The sequence below is a fragment of the Geotrypetes seraphini genome, chromosome 5 (assembly GCF_902459505.1).
Source record: "Geotrypetes seraphini chromosome 5, aGeoSer1.1, whole genome shotgun sequence".
NCBI classification, from domain to species: Eukaryota; Metazoa; Chordata; class Amphibia; order Gymnophiona; family Dermophiidae; genus Geotrypetes; species Geotrypetes seraphini.
Genome location: NC_047088.1, coordinates 251505885 through 251530887, shown reverse-complemented (window position 1 = coordinate 251530887; position 25003 = coordinate 251505885). Strand labels below are relative to the sequence as shown.

At 43.8% G+C, this 25003-nt stretch overlaps 1 protein-coding gene across 11 annotated transcripts in view; it reads right to left on the bottom strand.

Annotated features, from left to right (window-relative positions):
* The window catches only part of CLASP1 (cytoplasmic linker associated protein 1), a 506270-nt gene that overhangs the window by 302028 nt on the left and 179239 nt on the right, over positions 1–25003 (bottom strand). For all 11 annotated transcript variants that reach the window (XM_033944379.1, XM_033944384.1, XM_033944387.1 and 8 more), the window contains exon 9: positions 20877–21032. In XM_033944379.1, coding sequence (XP_033800270.1) covers positions 20877–21032 — 156 coding nt within the window. The remainder of the gene's footprint in view (positions 1–20876; positions 21033–25003) is intronic.

Here is a 25003-nt window from a genome sequence, read left to right as displayed (position 1 = left end):
CTCTTTGGAGTATCGGGAGCCCGTGTCAAGGGTCACATCCAGATCATCCGCCATTTGTCGGAGGAATGATGAGAAGGACAATTGTTCCGCCAGCGTCGGTCTGTGGGACGGGCTGGCGGAGGAGGAGGCCTCCAGGTCCGTGGACATCGGGGAGTGACAAGGAGAATCGGGCACCGGTGTCTCCTCGTACTCTGGGCCCCTCGGAGGGGACGCCTCTGATGAGGAGTATCCCCTACGTTGCAGTTTTTTCTGCGGTGACACCTCCGAATAGCGTGAGGAGTGCCAGGATGAGTGTCCCGATCGGTGCCCGTCTCGGTGGCGGGACGGGGATCGGGATCGTCTGCGCATCGCATGGTCTCCCGAGGTCCCCAAGTGGATAGGGCTGGAAGCAGTGGATCGCCACTGGGTTTGCGATGCGGGTTCCTGCGATGCTACCCAAGTCTGGTAAGGAGTACGGAGGAACTCTTCCTGACTATGCCCAGGGCTTCGAGTATCGATCGAAGGTCTGGTCCCATGTTGGCGCGGAGGCGTAATGGGTTCTAATGGCGGCATGTCGGTAAGCGAGGCTTGCCGCGTGGGTATCGCCGCCCTCCCTCGTTCGTCCTCGTCGGTTGTCGAGGTCGAACGGTGTGGGGGAGGGGGAGGGGGCGGACCGCCCCTTTGGACCGGTACCGGGAGGTCACCCTGTATGGCAGCGATGAGCCCGGGTCCGATGGTCTGCATGAGCTCAACGAATTGAGCTTCCAGCACGGACCGTAGCGAAGCCGATAGGGAGGGATCCGCACCGAAAGGGGGTCCTCCTGCACGGGCATCGCGCTCCTTCGAGGTCGAGTGCTTCTGCTTAGTAGCTTTCGGCACTTTGATGACCATTGGTGGCACTGTGGAAGGAAGAGGTACCTGAACCGAGGAGACCGGGGCAGGCACAGACGTCGAGCTCGTGGATGGTGTCGGGGCGAGCGATGCCGGTTTCACCGCACTCGATGCAGGAGGAGTCGATGCCGGTTTCGCCCGCACCGGGGAGGTATCAGATGAAGTGGAGGCTGAGGGATCCTTAGCTGCGTCCATCTTGAACATCGATTCCCACAATAGGCAACGCCGCTTGAAAGAGCGTGCCGTAAGGGTAGAGCAATGCCCGCACGATTTCGGGATGTGGTCAGGGCCCAAACACTGCAAACAGCGCCAGTGAGGGTCCGTGAGTGAAATCGCGCGTTGGCACTTGCTGCACTTTTTAAAACCGGTGATTGGCCGGGACATAGGCCGGAAAATCTCTGCCGCGAGGTCGAAGCCCGTGGGCCTGAGCCACGTGGCCGGCCCGTTCGACCCGCCGGAGGAAATAATCTTCTCCTTTTTTTTTTTTTTTTTTTTGAAAAAGAAAAAGAACTGTTAAAGTAATTAAAAGAAACGAAAACGAAAACGCGGACAAGGAAGGCAAATTTAACTGAATTCAGCTAGCGCATGAAGAAGTTGAACTTCTCAGCTCCGCGGAAAAGAAAGAACTGAGGAGACACGCCCGGATCTCCGGGTAGGAAGGCACCGGCGCATGCGCGGTGCGGGCATCTAGAAACTTTAAGTTTCTACAAGCAACACGTGCTTGTGAGACGTCCGTACCGGGGCTCTGTCTGATGACATCACCCACTAGTGAGAATACCTGCCTGCTTGTCCTGGGATAAAATGCTGACTGCCAGATCTGAAAATAGACCTGATATTCGCTACTATGCTGTTATAAAACTCAACAGCTTTTACTGCAGCCCAGTTTCCCATATCCTGTGGGTACCTCATTATTACATTACCAGTGCTGCGTTAAAGAACAGTGCATTAAGAACCAATAACGAACAAGTTTGCATTCAACACGTTATCTGGCAAAGAAGATGGCAAAGAAAATGGGTCTCATTCCTTTCAAGCATTTTAAAAACTATGACCATTGTTTCCCCCCCAGAACTTGTGAGTAGATTCATAGCAGCTTCTACAATAGGCTTGCAAAATGACTGATTACATTCTGGAAATAATAACGAAAGGAATGGAAGAACAAACAACATACATTAATTTAAAAACACTCTATTAAAGGGTGGCTAACGGCCCACATTATTAATAAAGTATAAAGCCTCGGATTCGTAATGGGCAGTATTTAAAAAACTAAATAAATAAATAATTTAGTGCACTATTAATTCAATCTATTAATTCAATCTAATTAGTGCACTAATTAATTCAATAGGCATTAAAAACCTCCACTTACCCCTTAAATAGTAAAGCATAAAAGAGGCTACAGCACACTTGTACTGATTCATTGTGCCGATTTGACTTTCCTTTTTTATACTTCCCACCAAGAGAAGCCCTCTCAGCTCCCTCTTCCTCCTTTTACTCTCCAAAGTCCACTAACCCCATCCCACCGCACTCCTGCTTCTCTTTTTCCTCACTAACCCTCTTGCTCTCTCATCTTTCCAGAAAGAGGCTGCAGCACTTTTGGCCCTAGTGAGGTCTTGGAGGACTGACACAAAGTGCTGCAGCAGACAAGGTTGGGAAGATAATTAAGTTAAGGAATTGTCTGGATGGGAACATTTGGAAGAAGTAGGAAAGCAATGGGCAAAACTGAAAGGAGCTATCTTAAGGGCAACAAACCATTTTGTAAGGAAAATAAAGAAAAGTAAGAAGAAAAGGCAGCCACTTTGGTTCTCAAAAGTAGTAGCCGAAAATGTAAGGCAAAAGAGGAAAGCCTTTATAAACTACAAGATGGCAGAAAAAGGAAGACAGGCATCAATATCTGGAAAGCACAGTTACTTACCGTAATAGGTGTTATCCAGGGACAGCAGGCAGATATTCTCACTGATGGTTGAGGGCACCGACAGAGCCCTGGTACAGACACTTCGAGAACTTGGAAAGTTTTCGATAGCCCGCACCGCGAATGCGCAAGTGCCTTCCCGCCCGACGTAGGCTCGCGGGCCCTCAGTTAAGATAAGCCAACTAAGAAGCCAACCTGGGGAGGTGGGTGGGTTGTGAGAATATCTGCCTGCTGTCCCTGGATAATACCTGTTACAGTAAGTAACTGTGCTTTATCCCAGGACAAGCAGGCAGCCTATTCTCACTGATGGGTGACCTCCAAGCTAACAGAAATGGGATGGTGGGAGAATTGGCCAAAGAAAATATAATTTCAAATACAAAAAGGCCAATCATAGACATCAACCATAGAGGTGGAGATCGACATAGGAGGTGACAGGTACAGTGAAACATGTCAATGCTGACAGAAGTTGTGGACATGAAAGAAACACTGTGGAAAAGCACCGGAAAAAATGGATGCAACGCTGGTACCAACATGCTACACTCTAGAGATGAAAATGCCGGTATCAAGGCACACATCACTAAAGGAGCAGAAGAAAAATGACACCAGTACCCTTGGTCCATGACCGGTACCATCTGTGTCGCTCCACGCTTCCAAGATGAGCATGCCCTTATCAAGGCCATCATCGACATCGAAGTGGAGCCCAAGATGGGGCTGAAAAGAGGTCGGCTCTCTGCTACAAAGACCTGGAGCCCAAGGAAAAAGGAAACACCAACTTACCAAGAGTAGGATTGGGCCCGTCAAAGTCGGTGCGGACTGGAGGAGTGGTGCCGAAAGTACGCTGGGCATCGGATCTGATGCCGGCTGGTGCCGGATTTTTGATGGCGCGACGGAAAACTGCTTCTGAAGAATACACATGAAAATGCGCTGAAGAGGAAAAAACAAGGGAAGAAAAAAATTGTCTAGGCCGAAGTCCTGACAACGCTAAAATCACAGAAGGGTGTCAGTGGAGACAAGTTCCACAACAAAACAACCGCGTGGAGGAAAATCGAGCAGGAAAAACCTGCACAGAACAAGATCCATGAAGTGGGGAGAAACCAAAATGGCGATCCATAAGGCCCCACCAAGCTCTACCGACAACGGAAAAGAAAAAATAAAGAAACTATAAACGTTCAGTAGTGAAATACATATATTTTTTATTGACAAAAAAAGAAAAGAAGAAACTGACTAGAAAGTCAGAAAAACGCGAGAGCGGGAAGGTAGTGAAATTTTTCAACAGCCATTGAAACGCGACTTCTTAGCTCCACGGAAACTGAAAAACTGAGGGACCACGCGCCTACGTCTGGCAGAAAGGCACTTGCGCATATGAGGTGCGGACTATCAATAACTTTCCAAGTACTTGAAGTGTCCATACCGCGGCTCCGTTGGTGCCGTCACCCATCAGTGAGAATATGCTGCCGGTTTATCCTGGGATAAAAAGCAAATACAATACAATTTCTTGTATCTTGCAATTTTTCTTTGAGGAATCAATGCAGCTCACAAAAAGAGTTTCTTACATTAATGATTCACAATATGGAGAAGTTCATGAGGAAAATAACATGGATGAGAGTCCCAGACATAGTAAGAGAGATTATAGGTGAGATATTCTAGACTTCCCCATACTTCCCCATAGCTGCGTGCTGCTGCAAAAGGAAGCCACTCTGAATTTTTCAATCTGTCTCTATTGTACTTCACTGGGCTCTCTAGCTCCACCTTCAGTTAGTACCCAAGCAATACTTGTGAAGTAGAGGCATCTGTAGCAACATGCTTAAACAAAATGTTCTGCTCAAAAGTAACTAAACATTAACCGCCAACACTGGCTTCAAAGGAGCTCAGAAACTACTTCCCAATAAATTGAAATATATATACAAATTCTTCCCAGCCCATAAGGGCCGACAGCCATCCAAGAGTCAACTTGGAGAAGCATAAAACAGACTGAAACAGTAGACAGGCACAGGAAGGACTGGGCTAGAATGTCTCATCTATCTACTGGAAAAGAGCTTACCGTGGTAAGTACATAATCACTTTTTCCAGTGCAATAGGTGAGATATTCTAGACAGTAGGGACGTACAAAAGCAAGGAAGGACTTGCTGCGCTGACCCTTAAAACCGAGGACTCAAAAGCAGAATTCTGTCTTGCCACCATGTCCACTCTGTAGAACTTGGCAAATGTGTGAAGACTATGTTACCGCTCTGCAAATCTCTTCAGGAGAGACAGATCTAGCTTTGGCCCACGAAGAAGCCACACTCCTGGTAGAATGTGCCTTGACGGAAACAGGAGATTGTTTCCCTGAAAGAATGTAGGCTGATGAAATGGATTCATCTGGAAATCGTGGCCTTGGAAGCAGGAGCGCCCCGCTTAACTGAATGAGACAGCATACACAAATGGTCAGAGAGATGAAACTCGTTGGTGACCACCTGATAATGCAGAACAACTCTGTATACATCCAGTTTCTTCAACAGGCGATCCTGTGTCCTGGAACCTAAAGACTGAAAGGCAGGCAAATACATTTCCTTAATAACAGGGAAAGCCAAAACCACCTTTAGCAGGCAGGGAGGAACCGTCCAAAGAGAAACTCCAGCCTCTGAAATACGGAGGAAATGGGCTTAGCAAGACAAAGCCAGTATTTCGGACACATGTCGTGCCGAAGGAATGGCAACCAGAAAAATGGTCTTGATCATCAAGTCCAAGAGGGAAGCATCTCGAAGGGGCTCAAAAGGAGCCTTGGTAAGGCTAGACAGTACTAGGTTAAGGTCTCAGGAAGGGAAAGGTTGCTCAACCACGATCTGACACAAAGAGCCCCCTTCAGAAAATTATCAACATCAAGATGAGACTCCACAAGGACCGACACAACTAGTTGACATAACAAAATGGGGAGGACAAGGCATTTTTAATAAGTGCAAAAGTGGCATTATGAGTCTCAAAAGTGTAGGGAAGGAATATGTAGAAGCTGATAAAGATAAGGTAAAATTGCTAAAGAAATATTTCTGATCTATGTTCCCAGGTGAAAGACCAGGAATAGGAATGCAGAAGGAAAACATAAATAAATGGAAATGCTTTTAAAACAGAGAATAATGAAGTTTCTGGAATCCAATTGACTGCAGAACCTAAAGCATCATGGTTTTAATAGAGGCAGATCTTGTAAAAAAAAAAAAAAAAAATCTAATTTATTTGACTGGATGACCAAAGGATTGGATTGAGGGAGAGAATTAAATGTGGTGTATTTAGACTTTAACAAAGCCTTTGATACAGTTCTGCACAGACAACTAATATACTAGTTGCCATACTGGGACAGACCAAAGGTACATCAAGTCCAGTATCCTATTTACAACCATGGCCAATCCAGGTCACAAGTACCTGGCAAGATCCCAAAAGAATAAAGCAGATTTTACATTGCTTATCCTAGAAATAAAAAATTGATTTTCAAAAGTCCATCTTGATAATGGCTTATAGACTTTTCTTTTAGGAAATTATCCAAAAAATAAACTGAGTGCCTCCGGTATTAGCCCTAAAGTAAATGACTGGGTTAGAAATGTTTTGAATTAAGGTGAAAGTTAAGTGAAAAGGGATGTCATCGGTGGAGTGCCTCAAGGTTTAGCTCTTGGGCCATTTCTTTTTAACATTTTTGCAAGCTGTATTGCTGAAGGGCTATCAGGTAAGAATAGCCTCTTTGCAGATGATACCAAAATCTGCAATAGGGTACACATCCCATAAGGAAGTACCTAGCAAAGCCTGAGGGCATGTTCCACAATTTGACAGCTAAGATTTAATGCTAAAAAATTCAGGGTCATGCGTTTGGGCTAAGAAAACAAACAAAAAAACGAAACAGGGAATAGAATAGTTTAGGGGGTGAAGAACTTTTGAAAATGAAAGAGGAGGGGGGACTTGGGTGTGATCAAACAGGTAGAAAAGGTAACAGTGAAAGCTAGAAGGATCATTGGATACATAGGGAAAGGAAAGGCCAATAGGAGGTGATAATGCCCCTGCATAAATCTTTGGTGAGACCTCATTTAGGGTTAGCATGCCTTAATAAAAGGACCCCTTAGAATACTGTGCACAATTCTGGAGACCACAACTTCATAAAGAAATAAATAGGATAGAGTCAGTCCAGAGAGCAGCCACTAAACTGGCCAGCAATTTTTGTCATAAAGTGTATGGGGACAGACAATGATTTCACTATACTGTACTTTGGAAGATGTGTGGAGAGGAGAGATTAGGATAAATACTTCTGTGGCATAAATGTACAGGAGGCAAGTCTTTTTCAGCTGAAAGGAAGGTCTGGAATTAAGGGCATAGGATGAAATTGAAAGGGGACAGACTCAGAAGTGAAAAACTTGGTAAATACTTCTTTGGGGAAAGGGTGGCAAATCTGTGGAGCAGCCTCCAGGTGGTGATGAAAATTGTATATGAATTCAAGAAAATTGGGGGCAAGTACATAAGTTTCAAGTTTAATATGATTGATATACTGCATATCACATAACATCAATGTGGTTTACATTATAAAAGTTATAGATAGCCTTGGAGAGGAAGTTAGAGAAGGGGAAAAACTACATTTATCAATAAGCAGAGAGATCAGAAAGGGATAGCAGATGCCATGGATTGGCCATATGGTCTTCATTTTTCTCTGTTTCTATTACTACAGTAGAAGCTCTGCTTTCTCCCACATTGGCCCCCAGCTGTAGAACTCACTCCCTTTGAATGGGCAGCAGGAACAATTGTTCCCAAGTGTCTTAACTTTTTCATGACCATTTTGGCTCCTAGCTTGCTCCTTGGTCACTGTTCCATTGTCATCCCCCAAACCTTTCCTTGCCATAAAAGCAGTCTTCCTCTTTTCCTTTTCCCCCCTCCCCCACCCCCGCCCCTCCAATAGGCTTATTATAAACCACCTAGGAGTACTACCGTACTGTGCAATGGGCAGGAAAAAAAGGATAAGCTGGCCTCATGGAGAAACAGCAGAAACGCAAAGCAAGGCAGTGGTCACAGCAGTATCACAAGAGAATTTATTTGATCCAGCAATAGGTGGCACATGCAATGAGACCAGACACAGCTGTGTTTCAGCATACAAAGGCCTGCATCAGAGTTCACAACACAACTGATAAATGCAGTAGTCTATACACAAGAAGAATGCACCTGAGGGTCAACAGATGGTTTCTCTTTGTAGACTATGCTTCGGTTGTGCTGCAGAATATTTGTGGCTATATTTGATTCTACAAAGAGAAACCATCTGTTGACCCTCAGGTTCTTTTTTAAACATGTGTGATCCCCTGATATAGGCATTTGTATGCTGAAACACAGCTGTGTTGTATTTCATTGTATATGCCACCTGTTGCTGGATTGAATAAATTATCTTGTGATACTCCAGTGGTCACTGCTTTGCTTTGTATTTCAGTTCATGTAAATAAAAAAATTAACATATGGTCATTCTACTACCTGGAAGTAGAGACCATGGAGGAGGAAGAGGGGGAGGAGGAGTTGAAAAGCTGTGATTGACATCTTCTGCAGTATGTTTACGAGCATGGATGGATAACCTTATGGTTCAGCATACCATCCCTACTGCACTGGAATTAAGGATATGTTTTTGGGGCTTTTTATAAAAAAATAGTCTCCATTATCCTCGGAACTAATCCTCTACAAATCCCAGACTCCAGAAATGAAGGAAAAATCAGCTTTTCTTTGTCAGTGAAATATACTCTTTTTTTTTTTTTTTTGCAATCTTATTGGTAATGGAGATTAAACAAATTTTGTTCATCTCCATTACAGGCAAAATGTAAGCATTACTACTGTGTGAAAGAGATCAGTGGTAGTCATGAAAAGCAGAAGATAATACAGAAGCATTCAATTTCCAGTCTAACATTATTGCTCACAAGCCTTGCCTGGGACTGCAGGCAAAGTAAGTACCAAAGAGGAGATGGGACTTGATATACCACCTTTTTGTGGTTATAAGCAAAGCAGTTTACATACTATGGCTGGGATTCACTAACCTGCCCGATCGAGCCCGATCCGGGCAGATCCGATGAATTCAGAAATGAAAAATATGCAGATGGGGGCTCTATAGCGATCCCCGTGCATGCGCAGACCATCTGTAGATGGTCTGCACATGCCCATCTGAGACGTGATTTTTCTTTTTTTTTTTTTTTAACTTGAAAACTTTTTAGCCCTGCGAGCCTGTGGTTTTAACCCGCTTTAAACCTGCAGATTAAAACCATGGGCTTGCTGGGCAGGGAAGGGCAGGAGAGCTTCGGGGAAGGGCAGGAGAACGGCGATGCGGCAGGAGAGATTTGGGGAAGATCGAGGCAGAGCAAGGCAGCATTCGGGGTGAGCAGGCAGGAGAGATTGTAGGGCAGAGAGCAGGGCTTCCAGTCGGAAAGACGTTTTCGACTGGTCCCCAGCTATCGCTTCTTCAGGTGATCAGCCAGCCCAATCGGATCAGAAATTTGGTGCTGTGAATCGCGTCCCAGCCTACTTTGCATACGTTTCACCTCATTTGAATGCACGGATTCGAAGCGGATCGCAAGAGAGGTAAGTAAATCAGGCCGGATGGAAATTTGATAGTAAAGGGGTCGCAAACCGATCAGTACACGATCGGTTTGCTTTGTGAATCTAGCTCTATATACAGATACTTATTTTGTACCTGGGACAATGGAGGGTAAAGTGACTTGCCCAGAGTCACAAGGAGCTGTAATAGGGATTTAACCCAGTTCCCCTGGTTCTTAAGTCACTGCACTAACCATTAGGCTACTGAGGCATGGCAACCGCAAGGATTCTTCATGCTGCATCTCACTTAGATATTCAGAAACCATAAATCACAGTAGGAAACAAAATACTAGTAGGTCAGCAAACATCTATACATTTTGAGTCAGTAGCAGTAGATTTATTTCAGGAAAAAGTAATTATCCTGAATTGTCAATGCTAAAGGCAGGACTATAAATACAGTATTTGCACTTTCTCCAACAAAGCTACCAGTTTTGATTTAAAAAGCAACCCATAATGTGCTGAACACTGTAGGTTACATTCTATCCATGGTTGTCTGGATGAACTGATCACATTTTCTTCTATTTTAACTCAGACACCTCCACAGAATAGTTTAGCTGGTGTTTAAAGTATGCAGACAAATATTTAAAAAAGGCCCCAAAGAAATGCTTTCAGTGCAAAGGAAGGACAAGAACTGTATCAAATCAAAAGAGAACAAAATGGTGACGGGTCAGGAAACAGTGCTCAAAGCAATTCTCTGATCATCCAGGGCCAGTCAGCATGGTAAGTAGATATGGCACAGGTGCTGCTGGGGGGGGGAGCAAGTGGCACACCAAAAAATGACTTACAACCTCAAGTTTCATTATATTTGTAATTGGGGGGGGCTTAACATAGGGTGCCCCACTCCCTGACCCACAAGGTCCAGCATACAGTAAAAGCTTGGATTGCAAGTAACTTGGTTTGCAAGTGTTTTGCAAGACAAGCAAAACATTTTATTAAATTTTGACTTGATATACAAGCAATGTCTTGCAATATGAGTACATACGGTATACACGCGTCACGTCATCACAACTGAGCCGATGGTTCTTCTCTCTCTCTCTGACGCTACAAGAGTGTAGTGACTGTTCTAAATGAGTGAGGTCTTGCAATACAAGTACGTATAGTATTTTGTATTAAAGTTTTTGGGTTGTGGAACGAATCGTCTGAGTTTCCATTCGGTGGGAGAGACGCTAGCCACCAGTGACCATAACATGGTATGGTTTAACCTTAAGAAAGGCTTTCCTAGATCACAAACAAAAACAAGGGTACTCAATTTCCGGGGCACTGACTTCGCACGCATGGGAGATTTCGTCTATCAGACGCTGCAGGTTCAAGAAGTAACTACTAATGTGGAGGCTATGTGGTCAACCTTGAAATCGATCCTTCATGAGGCAACTATCCGCTACATAAAATCGGTAACCAAACAACAAAGAAAAAAGAAACCCCAATGGTTCACAGATGAGGTATCGTGCCTCGTCAAGGAGAAGAAAAGAGCATTTCTCTCATACAAACGCACGGGGGAAAAAGAAGCAAACATTGAATACAGGAAAAAGTCTGCAGCGGTCAAAACAGCAGTCAGAGAGGCCAAAATTCGTATGGAAGAAACTCTAGCAAAGAACATCAAGAAAGGGGACAAATCCTTCTTCAGATACATTAGCGACAGGAAAAAGAACGCAAACGGGATAGTACGCCTTAGAACACCAGACGGGAATTATGTAGAAACAGACTCCGATAAAGCCAAACTACTGAATGATTACTTCTGTTCAGTCTTTACCTGCGAAGCACCAGGGCACGGGCCTCGGCTAGCAGCAAAGCAAAGCATGGAAGACCCATTTCAGAAGTTTGAGTTCACACCAGCTGATGTTTACAAAGAACTGTCAAGACTCAAGGTGAACAAAGCCATGGGACCGGACAATCTGCACCCAAGAGTGCTCAGAGAGCTATGCGATGTTTTGGCGGAACCATTAGCAATACTCTTCAATCTCTCCCTAAATACGGGGAGAGTCCCCCTGGACTGGAAAACTGCCAACGTGGTTCCTCTGCACAAAAAGGGTTGCAGAGCGGAGGCCGCAAATTACAGACCAGTAAGTCTCACATCAATAGTGTGTAAACTCATGGAAACTCTACTTAAAGAGAAATTAGACACGATATTGGATGAGGGGAATCTGAGGGATCCCTGTCAACATGGATTCACTAGGGGCAGGTCATGCCAGTCCAATCTCATCAGCTTCTTTGATTGGGTGACAGGAAAGCTGGACTCGGGAGAGTCTCTGGACATAGTATACTTGGATTTCAGTAAAGCTTTTGACAGTGTCCCACACCGTAGACTATTAAACAAGATGAAATCGATGGGGTTAGGTGAGAAACTAACGGCGTGGGTCAACGATTGGCTGAGTGGAAGACTTCAGAAAGTGGTGGTCAATGGCACCCTCTCTGAGACATCGGAGGTGACTAGCGGTGTGCCTCAGGGCTCAGTCCTGGGACCATCCCTTTTTAACATATTCATAAGGGACTTGAGCCAAGGGCTTCAGGGTAAAGTAGCGCTGTTCGCCGACGACGCCAAACTGTGTAATATAGTGGGTGGAAGCAATCCCACGGATGGTATGACGCAGGATCTGATCAAGTTGGAAAAATGGTCCACGACATGGCAGCTGGGCTTCAACGCTAAGAAGTGTAAGGTCATGCATCTCGGCAGTAGAAATCCATGCAGAACATACACCTTGAATGGAGAAACACTAGCTAGGACTTCAGAGGAACGGGACTTGGGAGTGATCATCAGTGCAGACATGAAGGCTGCCAAACAAGTGGAGAAGGCCTCATCCAAGGCGAGGCAAATGATGGGATGTATCAATAGAAGCTTCGTCAGCCGCAAACCTGAAGTCATAATGCCACTGTATAGAACCATGGTGAGACCTCATCTAGAGTAGAGGTCTGCACGGGAACGGGGATCGCGGGGATCCCGCGGGTCCCGCGGGGATCCCGCGGGTTCCCCCCCTGGCCCACGGGACTCCCACGGGGACGCCCCCTGGCCCACGGGACTCCCACGGGGATGCCCCCCTGACCCACGGGACTCCCACGGGGACGCCCCCTTGCCCACGGGACTCCCACGGGGATGAAAACAACCTACCTAAATTCTGGCGATGCAGCTTACAAGTCTGGCGTCGCGTCGGGAAATAGCCATGTTGAGCAGTGAGCTCAGCACGTACACAGATGAAAGCCTTGCTTGCTGATTGGTCCGGTGGCCCCGCCCCACCGTGCCGCCGGACCAATCAGCAAGCAAGGCTTTCATCTGTGTACGTGCTGAGCTCACTGCTCAGCATGGCTATTTCCCGACGCGGGCATTAGGCTGTTTTTTGTCATTTCGGGTGGGGGATGGCAGCGGCAGCAGCAGCCTGAAAAAGAAATCATCCTGGCCGGGTTCGGTGTCATGCTCCGGAGCTTCTACAGCCTTCCTATCTCCCTCTCCCTTCTACCTGCGGCTCTCTTCGGCAACTCAGCAGCAGCTTCTGACGTCGGGGCCTACCCTCTGCGAGTCCCGCTTGTTTCAACTTCCTTTTTCCACAAAGGTGGGACTCGTAGAGGGAAGGCCTCGATGTCGGCAGCTTGTCTTGATCACCGCTGCTGACGAGTTGCTGAAGAGAGCCGCGGAGCAGGGGGGTGTTGCCAGGTGCAGGTAGAAGGGAGAGGGCCAGATGCAGGACTCGTGGGTGAGGGAGGAGAAGAGAGAGGGGAGAGAAACAAAAGGAAATATTTCATACTGGGCTGGGCCGGAGTGGAGAGAGGGTGGAAAGATTCTGGCTACAGGGTGCATTAACAAAGGAAAAGGGGGGAAAGCTGAAAATGGAGATAGTGACACAAAGAAGAGAAAGGGTAAGCAGGACCTTCTGAATAAGGATAGAGATACAGAGGGGACATGAAGAGGAGGTGAAATAGAGACATAGAAGTAATGCTGAAAAAGTGTGTGTGTGGGGGGGGGAGATAAAGACATTGAAAGGGCAAATGGTGAACATGGGGTAAAGACAAAGACAGAGACAAATGAAGATTCTGAAAAAATGGTGAGATAGGGATATAGGTGAGATGGACACAAAGAAGGGTGATGCTGGAAAATAGGTGGAATGGTAATTCTGACAGACACAGAAGGGAAATGCTGGATCAAGGAGAGATGGGGCTCAGGCTGGATGGAATGAGGAGAAATGCCTTGTTGGCCCGGAACTTCCTCTCCTACGTCAGAATTGACGTCAGGGAGCGGAATGCTGGTCAGCGCGACGCTTCTGCAGGGAAAGCTTGGGACGGTGGTGGCTTAGGGGCTATTCTCCGATGGCTGTGGCAGCAAACCGAGTGGCTTGGGGGAGGGCACGGAGAAAGAAAGAAAGGGGGCAGACAGAGAGACAGAAAGAAGGGGGAACAGGGAGACAGAAAGAAAAAGTTGGGGGAGAGAATGAGGTCTGGAGGAGAGGAAACATACAGGAGGCTGAAAGAAAGGAAGAAAGATTGGATGCACAGTCAGAAGAAGAAAGTGCAACCAGAGACTCATGAAATCACCAAACAGCAAAGGTAGGAAAAATGATTTTATTTTCAATTTAGTGATCAAAATGTGTCTGTTTTGAGAATTTATATCTGCTGTCTATATTTTGCACTATGGCTCCCTTTTACTAAACCGCAATATTGTTTTTTAGCGCAGGGAGCCTATGAGCATTGAGAGCAGCGCGAGGCATTCAGCGTAACTCCCTGTGCTAAAACCTACTATTGTGGTTTAGTAAAAAGGGAGGGGGTGTATTTGTCTATTTTTGTATTTTGTTACCGAGGTGACATTGCATAGAGTCATCTGCCTTGGGAAATGTATATGGCAGATATCTTTATTTTGTGTTCAAAAGAAAAGGAAATGCATTTCTGGTTTTATTTCTACAGTGTTGAAGTACTTGTTGGCCCTTGCTGTGACTGGTGGGGATCCCCAAGCACCGCCAGCAGAGGACCTCCTCTAGAGATGGTCAGAACTCCCCTCCACCAAGCGCAGCAGTCGCTGGCAGCATCCATGAGCCACTGAGGTGCCAGCATCTGTGACTCAGGGACGCTACTGCTGCCTGCCAAGCTTGGCAAAAGGGACCCCAGGCCAACTGCAAAGGAAGTCCTCAGCTGACAGTTTGTGGGTTCTCATCAGCTGAGTATTTATATTTTATATTTACATTAGAGGTTCTGGTAGAAACCCATTTACAAAGTATGTATTCTTCCCAATTAATATTTCCAAATTAATAGTCTCTTTGCTTATTTGTAAATGGGTCTCTACCAGAGCCTTTAATTCAGTAGCATAATTAAATAAAATAACTATTTCTGAAGTTTATAGGGAAGGATGGTGACGGAGGGGATTCCTCGCGGGGACGGGTGGGGACGGAGGGGATTCCTCGCGGGGACGGGTGGGGACGGAGGGGATTCCTCGTGGGGACGGGTGGGGACGGAGGGATTCCTCACGGGGACGGGTGGGGACGGAGGGATTCCTCACGGGGACGGGTGGGGACGGAGGGATTCCTCACGGGGACGGGTGGGGATGGGTGGGATTTTGGCGGGGACGGGTGGGGACGGGTGGGATTTCTGTCCCCGCGCAACTCTCTAATCTAGAGTACTGTGTGCAATTCTGGAGGCCACATTACCGTAAAGATGTGCTTCGAGCTGAGTCGGTCCAGCGAATGGCCACTAGGAAGGTCTCTGGACTCAAGGGTCTCTCATACGAGGAAAGACTGGGCAAATTGCAGCTGTACTCTCTAGAGGAGCGCAGGGAAAGGGGTGACATGATTGAGACTTTTAAGTACGTCACAGGTCGTGTCGAGGTAGAAAACGATATATTCCTTCCCAAGGGACCCTCGGTCACAAGGGGGCACCCGCTCAAACTCAGGGGAGGGAAATTTAGAGGTGACATCAGGAAGTATTTCTTCACAGAAAGAGTGGTAGATCACTGGAACAAACTTCCGACGCAGGTAATCAAGGCCACAAGCGTGCTCGACTTTAAGAATAAATGGGACATCCACGTGGGATCCCTACGTGGGTCGAGCAGCACTCAGACTTAATGGGGTGGGTCAGTAGAGTGGGCAGACTTGATGGGCTGTAGCCCTTTTCTGCCGTCACCTTTCTATGTTTCTATATGTTTCTATGTTCTATTTCTTATGGGGAAATTCGCTTTGATATACGAGTGCTTTGGATTACAAGCATGCTTCTGGAACGAATTATGCTCGCAAACCAAGGTTTGACTGTATTTCTCTCTTCCAACCATTTCTCTAACCACCTATGTAGCACAGCATCTTCTCCATTCCCGATATCCCTCTCCTTCACGTGTTACAATGGCAGTGTCAACAATGAAGGCAAATTGCCTCTGACTGTCCCCAGAAGCTCTGTTGCAACTTCCCGTTTTCGCATAGATGACAAGTGGCAAAGAAAAGGCTTGTGGGGCTGGCCAGAGGCAGCCTGTCTTGACTGCTGATGCAACCAAAGGAAGACTACAGTAGGGGGGTGATGAAGAAGTGAGAGATGCTGGACCCAGGGCAGGGGGGGTGGGGATATACCATATCTGCGGGTGGGGGAAGTGGGTGCTGGAACAGGGAAGTGTTGAGGGAAGAGAGATCAGACGAGGAGATAGGGAAGAGAGGAGGAAAATATGGGAAACAGAGAGGGAGGGATGCTCCCTTCCTTCCATCTGTGTCCCAATGCGCCTCCTCTCTCTCATGTCCCTCCCTCCCTCTATTCTGTGTTCCAAGTTTGTGCCTCACTCCCATGAGTGTTTACCTGTTCTAGCCAGCTCCCTTCTCCCAGTCACACTTATCTTCAAGTTTCAAGTTTATTAGGTTTCTTGATTAATCGCTTAATCAAACTTCTAAGCGATGTACACATTAAAATTTACATTTGTAGGTGGCAATACAATACATACGAATGCATAAAAAGGACTAACTTATACTCAATTTAACATATTCTTAACATTAGGTGAGGAGGGATGAAATACAATTCATTAAAGTAAAGAAAAGACAATAAGGAAAAATACAAGAGGGTAACAGATAAAAAATATAATAAAATAAAGTAGGGTAGTAATATAATAAAATTAGTTTGCAAAGGCATCTTTAAAAAGAAAAGTTTTTAAGTTACTTTTAAATTTTCCAAATTCCTTCTCCTCCCTTAAAGAAATAGGGAGGGCATTCCAAGTCTGTGGTGCAGTACATGAAAAAATAAATTGTCGTCTTGTGTTTATAATTTTCAGCGAAGGAATAGACAATAAGTTTTGTTCGTTAGATCTTAAAATTCTCCTTGCAGAATATGGAATTAATAACTTAAATAAAAAAGCGGGGGTCATATTATAGAGGGTTTTGAAGGTGATTATACAAAGTTTATAAGTTATTCTATGAATAACTGGAAGCCAGTGAGCATTTTTAAGAAGTGGTGTTACATGGTCAAATTTTCTGGATTTGGTTATTAGCTTGATTGATGCATTTTGTATAATTTGAAGACGTTTTATTTCATGTAAAGCAATTCCTTTAAATAGAGAATTGCAATAGTCGATTTTAGACATCACCAAAGAGTGAATCAGGTTGTTAAGTGATTTGGGACATAGAAATTTAGAAATAGAGCGAATTTTACGTAACCTGTGAAAGGTAGTTTTCATGATGTTACTAATATGGTCGTGAAAATTAAGTTTGTTATCGAAAATTACCCCTAAAATTTTAATATTTTTGACTGATTGTAGGGGGAGGTTTGAATAGAGATAGGAGTAACAAGAGGGAAACTATCCTTCCATGGAAAAAGCATGACATTAGTTTTTTTGATGTTAAGTGCCAATCTGTTTGTATCCAGCCAGTGATAAATTTGATCAAGTTTTTCATTAATCGCTGAGATTTCAGATATATTATTATTATTTAGAGCAGGGGTGCCCACACTTTTTGGGCTTGCGAGCTACTTTTAAAATGACCAAGTCAAAATGATCTACCAACAATAAAATTTTAAAAAAACACAACACACACTGTACGCATAGAAAATGTTAATTATCATTCCTATTCCAGGGTTTTTCAAAGAGGTCAAAGCAGATGACTCTATGCACTATCACCTCAGTAACAACCATACAAAAATAGACAAATATACCCCCCTCCCTTTTTACTAAACCACGATAGCAGTTTTTAGAGCGCAGGGAGCTGCGCTGAATGCCCAGCACTGCTCTCGACGCTCATAGGCTCCCTGCGCTAAAAAAACTCTATTGCGGTTTAGTAAAAGGGGACCTTAGTGTAAAATATAGACAGCAGATATAAATTGAGACACATTTCGATCACTAAATTTAAAATAAAATCATTTTTCCTACCTTGTCTGGTGATTTCATGAGTCTCTGGTTGCACTTTCTTCTTCTGACTGTGCATCCAGTCTTTCTTCCCTTCTTTCAGCCTGTATGCTTCCTCTCCTCCACACCTCATTCCCTCCCCCAACTTTTCCTTCCTCTCTCCCTGCCCTTTCTTTCTCTCTGCCTCCCTTTCCTTTTTTTCTGTTTCTCTTCTTTCCTTCTGTCTCCCTGCCTACCCTTTTTCTTTCTTTCTTTCTCCCTGCCCTCCCCCAAGACACTGCCACTGCCATCGGGGACCCAAACTGCCATCTGGGACCAGGACCCAAACCGCCACCAATAACAGGCCCGAAAGCCGACGCCAATAACACGCCCAAAAGCCGACGCCGCCCCAACCTCTCCCTTCTTCGGCCGACCAGCATCGCGAGGAACTGTTGGGGGAAATGCTGCCGGGTCCTGCCTTCGCGGAAACAGAAAGTAGGCAGGACCCGGCAGCAAGAAGAGGAAATGCTTCACTAACATGTCTCCCGCCTTAGCCCGTAGCGAACGCTTGCTTCAGGGCTCTCAACATGTGCGTGCAGGCTTCCCTTCTCCCCCCCCCCCCCCTCCCCGGGCATAACTTCCAGTTTCGGAGGGAAGAGAAGAGAAGCCTGCACGCACACGTTAGAGCCCGGAGCATAAGTTCGCTAGGGGCTGAAATCTCCAAGCCGGTTTTTTTGGGGGTTTTTTAAATGTTCAGCAGCGGCAGATGGGAGAACACTGGAGAGGAAGGCTGATCGGCCCGTAGATCAGGACGGCAACACGAGTGCGATCGACTCGAGTTGCCTTCCTGAGCTACTGGTCGATCGCGATCGACGCGTTGGGCACCCCTGATTTAGAGGATGCAATAGCTGAATGTCATCAGCATAGGCAAAAACATGAAAGCCTACAGATTGGAATAAGGTCATTAGTGGTGCAATAAAAATATTGAAAAGTAAGGGTGAAAGAATAGATCCTTGGGGACCCCATATGCAATCTGTGAAGGTTTGGAGGAAGATTCCTTGAAAAGAACTGTGGATGTGCGATCGTTGAAATAAGATGTAAACCAAGCAAGAACTTCATCTGTGACCCCAATAGATTGGAGTCTGCTAAGAAGAAGTTGATGATCAATCGTATCAAATGCTGCTGAAAGATCAATAGAGATTAACAGCACCGATTGATGATGATTTAAGAAATATTGAATAGAAGTGGTCATGCCAATCAGGGAATGTTCCGTGCTATGGTGCTGTCTAAAACCAGTTTGATTCGGATGTAACACGTTAATTTTTTCTACAAACTCTGAAATTTGGTTGAAAACAATTTTTTCTGTTAATTTTGCTAAAAAGGGGATGTTAGATATTGGTCTATAATTGGATAGATCATTGTGACCAATATTTTTATCTTTAATAATGGGACGGATGTATGATTTTTTCCAATCCAAGGGCACAGTGTGTTGGTTTAAACTTTCGGTAACTAATATATGAATCAAAGGTCCAAAGATGTCAAAATATTGTTTAAGAATTAGTAGTGGTATTTGATCAGCTTTAGAACCTTTGATATTCAGAGTTTTTAGAGTAGCTTCAATCTCATTTAAACTAGGTATTTTAAATTTTGAACATTTAGAAGATAGAGAATCTGGATTAACCTGTTCAAGATCTTTTGAAAATAGTAAGTTATTTTTAAATGTTTTCCTGATGTTGATAATTTTTTCAGTAAAATAGTCGGCAAGTTCTTGAGCAGTGGGAACTGTACTACTTGATTCATATTGTTTTTTTATTATTCGGTGTTATATTTTTGAGGATGGTATAAAGAAGAGAAGGATTTTTAGCTTTTAGTATTTTATTGGAATAGTATTTCATTTTGGTTTGATTTATTTTTGCTTTATAGAATTTCGAATGTTCATTGAATGTTAGTAAATTGTTTTGGGTTTTATCTTTCCTCCACATTCATTCGAGAGATCTTAATTGTTTTTTAAGAAGTAAGAGTTCTGCAGTAAACCAAGGGTTACGGATTTTACGAACAGAGATGGTTTTATTTTGTACTGGTGCAAGTTTATTTATGGTAGATTGTATGGCCATATTCCAAAGATTGGTTAAATCATCTATTGAATTAGTGACTGATTCAGAGAAATCTAATTTAAGTGTTACTTGTATTGACTCTGATGAAAATTCTTTAAAATTCCTAAAAGTGATTGTTTGTTGTTTAATATTGGATTTGATATACGGACTAGTATAGGCTAAAGAAATTAGGTGATGATCTGACCATGGGACTGGGAGGCAACAATTTAAAGAAAAGTTGTTTCTTGCAGATACTGATATTAAAGCTGTGTCAATAGTATGACCAGCTTGATGTGTTGGTTGTGTTAATGAACATAAGTCTAATTGTTTAATATGAGAAAGAATTGTTTTGGTATAGCTGTTGTTGTGATCATCAAAATGGATATTAAAATCTCCCAAGATTAATGGATTTAAAGTGGAGCTACCAAATTCAAAAAGTAAGGATTGAAGGTGGGTAATGTTATCAGAATTTATCGGAAGAGGCAAGTAAATTAGTAGTACATCCGTTTTTGGTTTTGTTTGTATGGAAAATTGTAAATATTCAATAGATGCGTTGCCTGTAGACTTATCCACTTGTGTTAATAGAGATTCTTTAAATATTGCAGCCAAACCTCCACCTTTTTTGTTGTGACGATGGTTATCTTCACAAACTGCAGCTCACAGCTGACCCAGAAGCTTAAAGGGAAAGTTTCTGGGTCAGCCACAGGCAGCGTGTAGGAGCAGCTTTGTGAAGAGAAGTGCGGCTGGGAGGAAGGAGTTGGCCAGAACCCAGGTACTGCCTTTAATGTAAAAAATAAAATAAAAATTTCAGTGTGATCCAATTCGGCACAGCCCACAGCCCAGTACTGGTCCACGACCCTATGGTTGGGGACCCCTGACCTAATGAAAGGACTCCTGTGTATATGTAACAGAACATAGCTCAGTAAATATTTAAAATGTAAAGCTAGCTATCCTCTTCATAACCTCTAATTTCTTATTATGTCCTTCCCTCATTTATTGAATTTCCTGTAAACCGTGCCAAGTTCTATCTTTAGGCAGTTGATGCAGTATACAAACTTATTTAGTTTAGTTTAGGTCTCTTAATAATACTCTCTAATTCCACCAGCTGACCTAGCAATAATTTACTGTGGAGATTACTGATGTCCCCCCCCCCCTCAATCACACCAGACAGTTAACTTGCCTGCCAACTTTGTTCCAGGTGTTGTAGTTCCTGGTCTCCGTGCAGTCCCCATGTTGACACCTTTTCGGGAGCTTGAGGGGGCCTTAGAAGATGTGGATGAGCTTGCTGATGAAGGTCTGTTCCCATCCACAGAGTCTTCATCATCAAAATTTTTATCTATAGGAGAAAAAACATTGGCAATAAATTAGTAATCGAGACAGTAAATCATGGCAAGGATTACAGATGTTTTGGAGAATCAAGTTCCACAACACCGCACAAAAGTAGTGCAGCTACATTTTTTTTTCCTAATTTCTATATCTATTCTCAGTTTATTTATTTATTTATTCAATTTTCTATACCGTTCTCCCAGGGGAGCTCAGAACGGTTTACATGCATTTATTCAGGTACTCGAGCAGTTTTTCCCTCTCTGTCCCGGCGGGCTCACAATCTATCTAACGTACCTGGGGCAATGGGGGGATTGAGTGACTTGCCCAGGGTCACAAGGAGCAGCGTGGGTTTGAACCCACAACCGCAGGGTGCTGAGGTCGGAGCTTTAACCACTGCGCCACACTCTCCCCATTCTTCTCACAAAGGTTGAGAGCAGCTTCTAAGCATAAGAACATAACAAAATACTATATAAGAAGAACATAACTATAGCAGCACCCAATAAGAACACATTCAAAACACAATAAAACAAAATTAAACCAATTTTAAAATAAAATGCAATAGCAGCCTAAGCTCTGAGCCAACAGAGCATCTTTCTCTTTTGTAAGTCTGAGCCCTTTGAATTCCTGCCTAAGTTCTCCCATCATAAGACCCTGATTAACTGGTGCATAAGCACTTTTGATTTTATTTTTCTAATCATTTTGTTCCGTCTTTAAATCACAAGGCAACAAAGGTAAAAAAAATGATTTATTTTCATTTTAGTAATTAAAACATGTCGGTTCTGAAAATTTACTTCTGCTGTTTACATTTGCCACTGTACGAATATAGAAAGAAATGTGAGGGGGGACACGCTTTATGCAATTAAAATTTTTAATCATGATTAATCGCAATTAATCAAAGTGTAGCCCTACTATTTTGCATTTGGGCAAGAGGCATGGTGGGAAGAAAATTTAGGGCTCCTTTTACTAAGCTGCGATAGCGGTTTTAACGCGCACTTAGCATTGAGCTGGCGTTAGTTCTAGCCACATAGTGCGGGTTTAGCACGCGCTAAAAACGCTATCGCAGCTTAGTAAAAGGAGCTCTTAATGCCCACCTATTTTGGGTTCAGGGCCACTGCTCACCCCCCATTAGCTGTCTTGTCAGCCACTGAACACAATGTAAATACTGTATCTGTAATGCACGTATCCCAAAGCTAACATATTCCAGGTAATACATTTAAAATGAAACACTTTTTCTACCTTTGTTGTCCGAACATTTTATTTTTCCATCACGTTGGTCAACAACAAAGAAAAACACCCAACAGTTCTAAAGAAAAAAGGTAAACCTAAACAAAGAGAAAAAACTGTGGAATCAATATTCTGGATGAAAAGTTTATTAAAAGTGAAATCCAACAATATGGCTAGTCTACAATAAGTGCAGCACAACAAAGAAAAATGGGGAGTAGCATTTTTTTGCTACTTCAGCTTGTCTGCGGTGTTCTTTGCTCACTTGTTTAAAGACAATAGACTGTTTTCAGTCCATTTCTTTATATGTGAGGTTGCAAACCATTGGCCCCATGAAGAAGGCGTGTTCGCCGAAACACGGACCGTGTAGGGTCCGGGTGGATTTTTATCACCATATTTTTTAGCATTGTACTTTTTAAATTGAATTTTCATGGTTTTATATGTAAGTGTTTAATAAATTATCTCCAGAACATCTGTATCCACAGTTTTTTGTTTTCATCGGTGGATTGTTTTCACTGTGGTCATTGGGTCTCCCCATTTTTCTTTGTTGGGCAGACTAGATAAGCCATTTGGCTTTTATCTGCCATCATGTTACAATGTTTCTATAACCATAAAGCCCTATGACCTCACAATGCAGGTGTAAAGAGCCTTAGCCTATAGGAAGAGGAGATGCAAATGTTAAGAGCCTTAACCAATAGGGAGAGGAGGAGATAGTGGATGCTGCAGATGAGCAGACTGGATGGGCCATTTGGCTTTATCTGCCATCATGTTACAATGTTTCTATATCCATAAAGCCCTATGACCTCACAATGCAGGTGTAAATAGCCTTAGCCTATAGGAAGAGGAGATGCAAATGTTAAGAGCCTTAACCAATAGGGAGAGGAGGAGATAGTGGATGCTGCAGATGAGCAGACTGGATGGGCCATTTGGCTTTATCTGCCATCATGTTACAATGTTTCTATATCCATAAAGCCCTATGACCTCACAATGCAGGTGTAAATAGCCTTAGCCTATAGGAAGAGGAGATGCAAATGTTAAGAGCCATAGCCAATAAGGAGAGAGTTAATGGTTACTGCGGATGGGCATATTTTTGCTACTTCAGCTTGTCTGCGGTGTTCTTTGCTCACTTGTTTAAAGACAATAGACTGTTTTCAGTCCAATTCTTTATATTACATTACATTACATTACATCAGGGATTTCTATTCCGCCATTACCTTGCGGTTCAAGGCGGATTACAAAAGGTTAATTTAAAAAAGACATAATTACAATGATTAGCTAGAGAGGTAAGTTGTAGATCTTAAGAGCATTTAGAGGTCGTGTTGTTATTGCTGTTTCAGGAATTTCTTGAAAAGTGTGGTTTTTATTTCTTTTCTGAACGTCCTATAGTCTGGGGTGGTCATCAGAAGGTTGGAGATCTGGTTGTCCAGTCTTGCGGCTTGAGTGGCTAGGAGGCCGTCGTGTAGTTTTGTTCTTTTTACTTCTTTGATTGGGGGGGGTATGAATGGGGAGTGCGTTTTTTCTGTGTCTGGTACTGGGTGCTTGGATGAGGCGATTGTTCAGGTATGATGGGCTGTCTCCGTGTAGGGTTTTAAATAATATGCAGTAGAATTTGAATTGGATTCTTTCTTGGATTGGGAGCCAGTGTGAGTTGATGAAGGCTTCAGTGATGTGGTCATGTTTTTTCAATGAGTAGATGAGTCTCAAAGCTGTATTTTGGATTGTTTGGAGTTGTCTTATCGTGGTTGCAGGACATGGAAGGAAGAGTATGTTACAGTAGTCCAATATACCTAGTATTAGGGATTGTACTATAAGTTGGAATTGTGTTCTTTCAAAGAATTTTCGGACTTGTCTCAGGTTTCTCATGATTGCGAATGATTTTTGAATTGTTTTATTTATTTGCGGTTGCATTGTGCAGCATCTGTCTATGGTCATGCCTAGTAGTTTTATGGTGGTTTGGATGGGATATTTGGTTGCGTTTATGTCTAGGATGGTTGTGGTTTGGATCTTGTCATTTTCTAGGAGGATGAATTTGGTTTTGTCTTGGTTGAGTTTAAGTTTTTGATTTTCCATCCAGGTTGTGACTGCTTCAAGTGTTTGGTGAAGTTTGTCTGTCATGGTAGGTTTAGAGTGATCGTATGGGACGAGGATGGTGATGTCATCCGCATAACTATAGGAGGTTATGCCTAGATTATCCAGATGCGTTCCTAGAGAAGCAGTGTAGAGATTGAAGAGGGTAGGGGATAGTGGAGATCCTTGTGGTACGCCGCAGGGGTTTGACCAGGATTCTGACTTTTCTTTGTTTGATTTTACACTGTAGGTTCTGAGTTTTAGGAATCCTTCAAACCAGGAGTATACTTTGTCTGAGATGCCTATTGCATCTAAGATCTGTAGAAGGATGTTGTGGTCTACTAGGTCGAATGCCGCCGATAGGTCCAGTTGTATGAGTAGCATTTTTTTCCCTGTACTAAGTTGTTGTCTGACGGTATCCATAAGGGAGCCTAGTAGTGTCTCTGTGCTGAAGTTTGTTCTGAAGCCTGATTGCATGGGGTGGAGTAGGTTATGGTCCTCTATGTAATTGGTGAGGAGTTTGGCTACTAGGCCTTCTATAATTTTGACATATAGCGGAATTGAGGCTATAGGTCTAAAGTTAGATGGGAGGTTTTGTGGTGCTTTTGGGTCTTTTTGGATTGGGGTGATGACAATTTCGCTGAGGTCAGCAGGGAATGTGCCTTCTGTGAGCGTGAATTGGATCCATTGTAG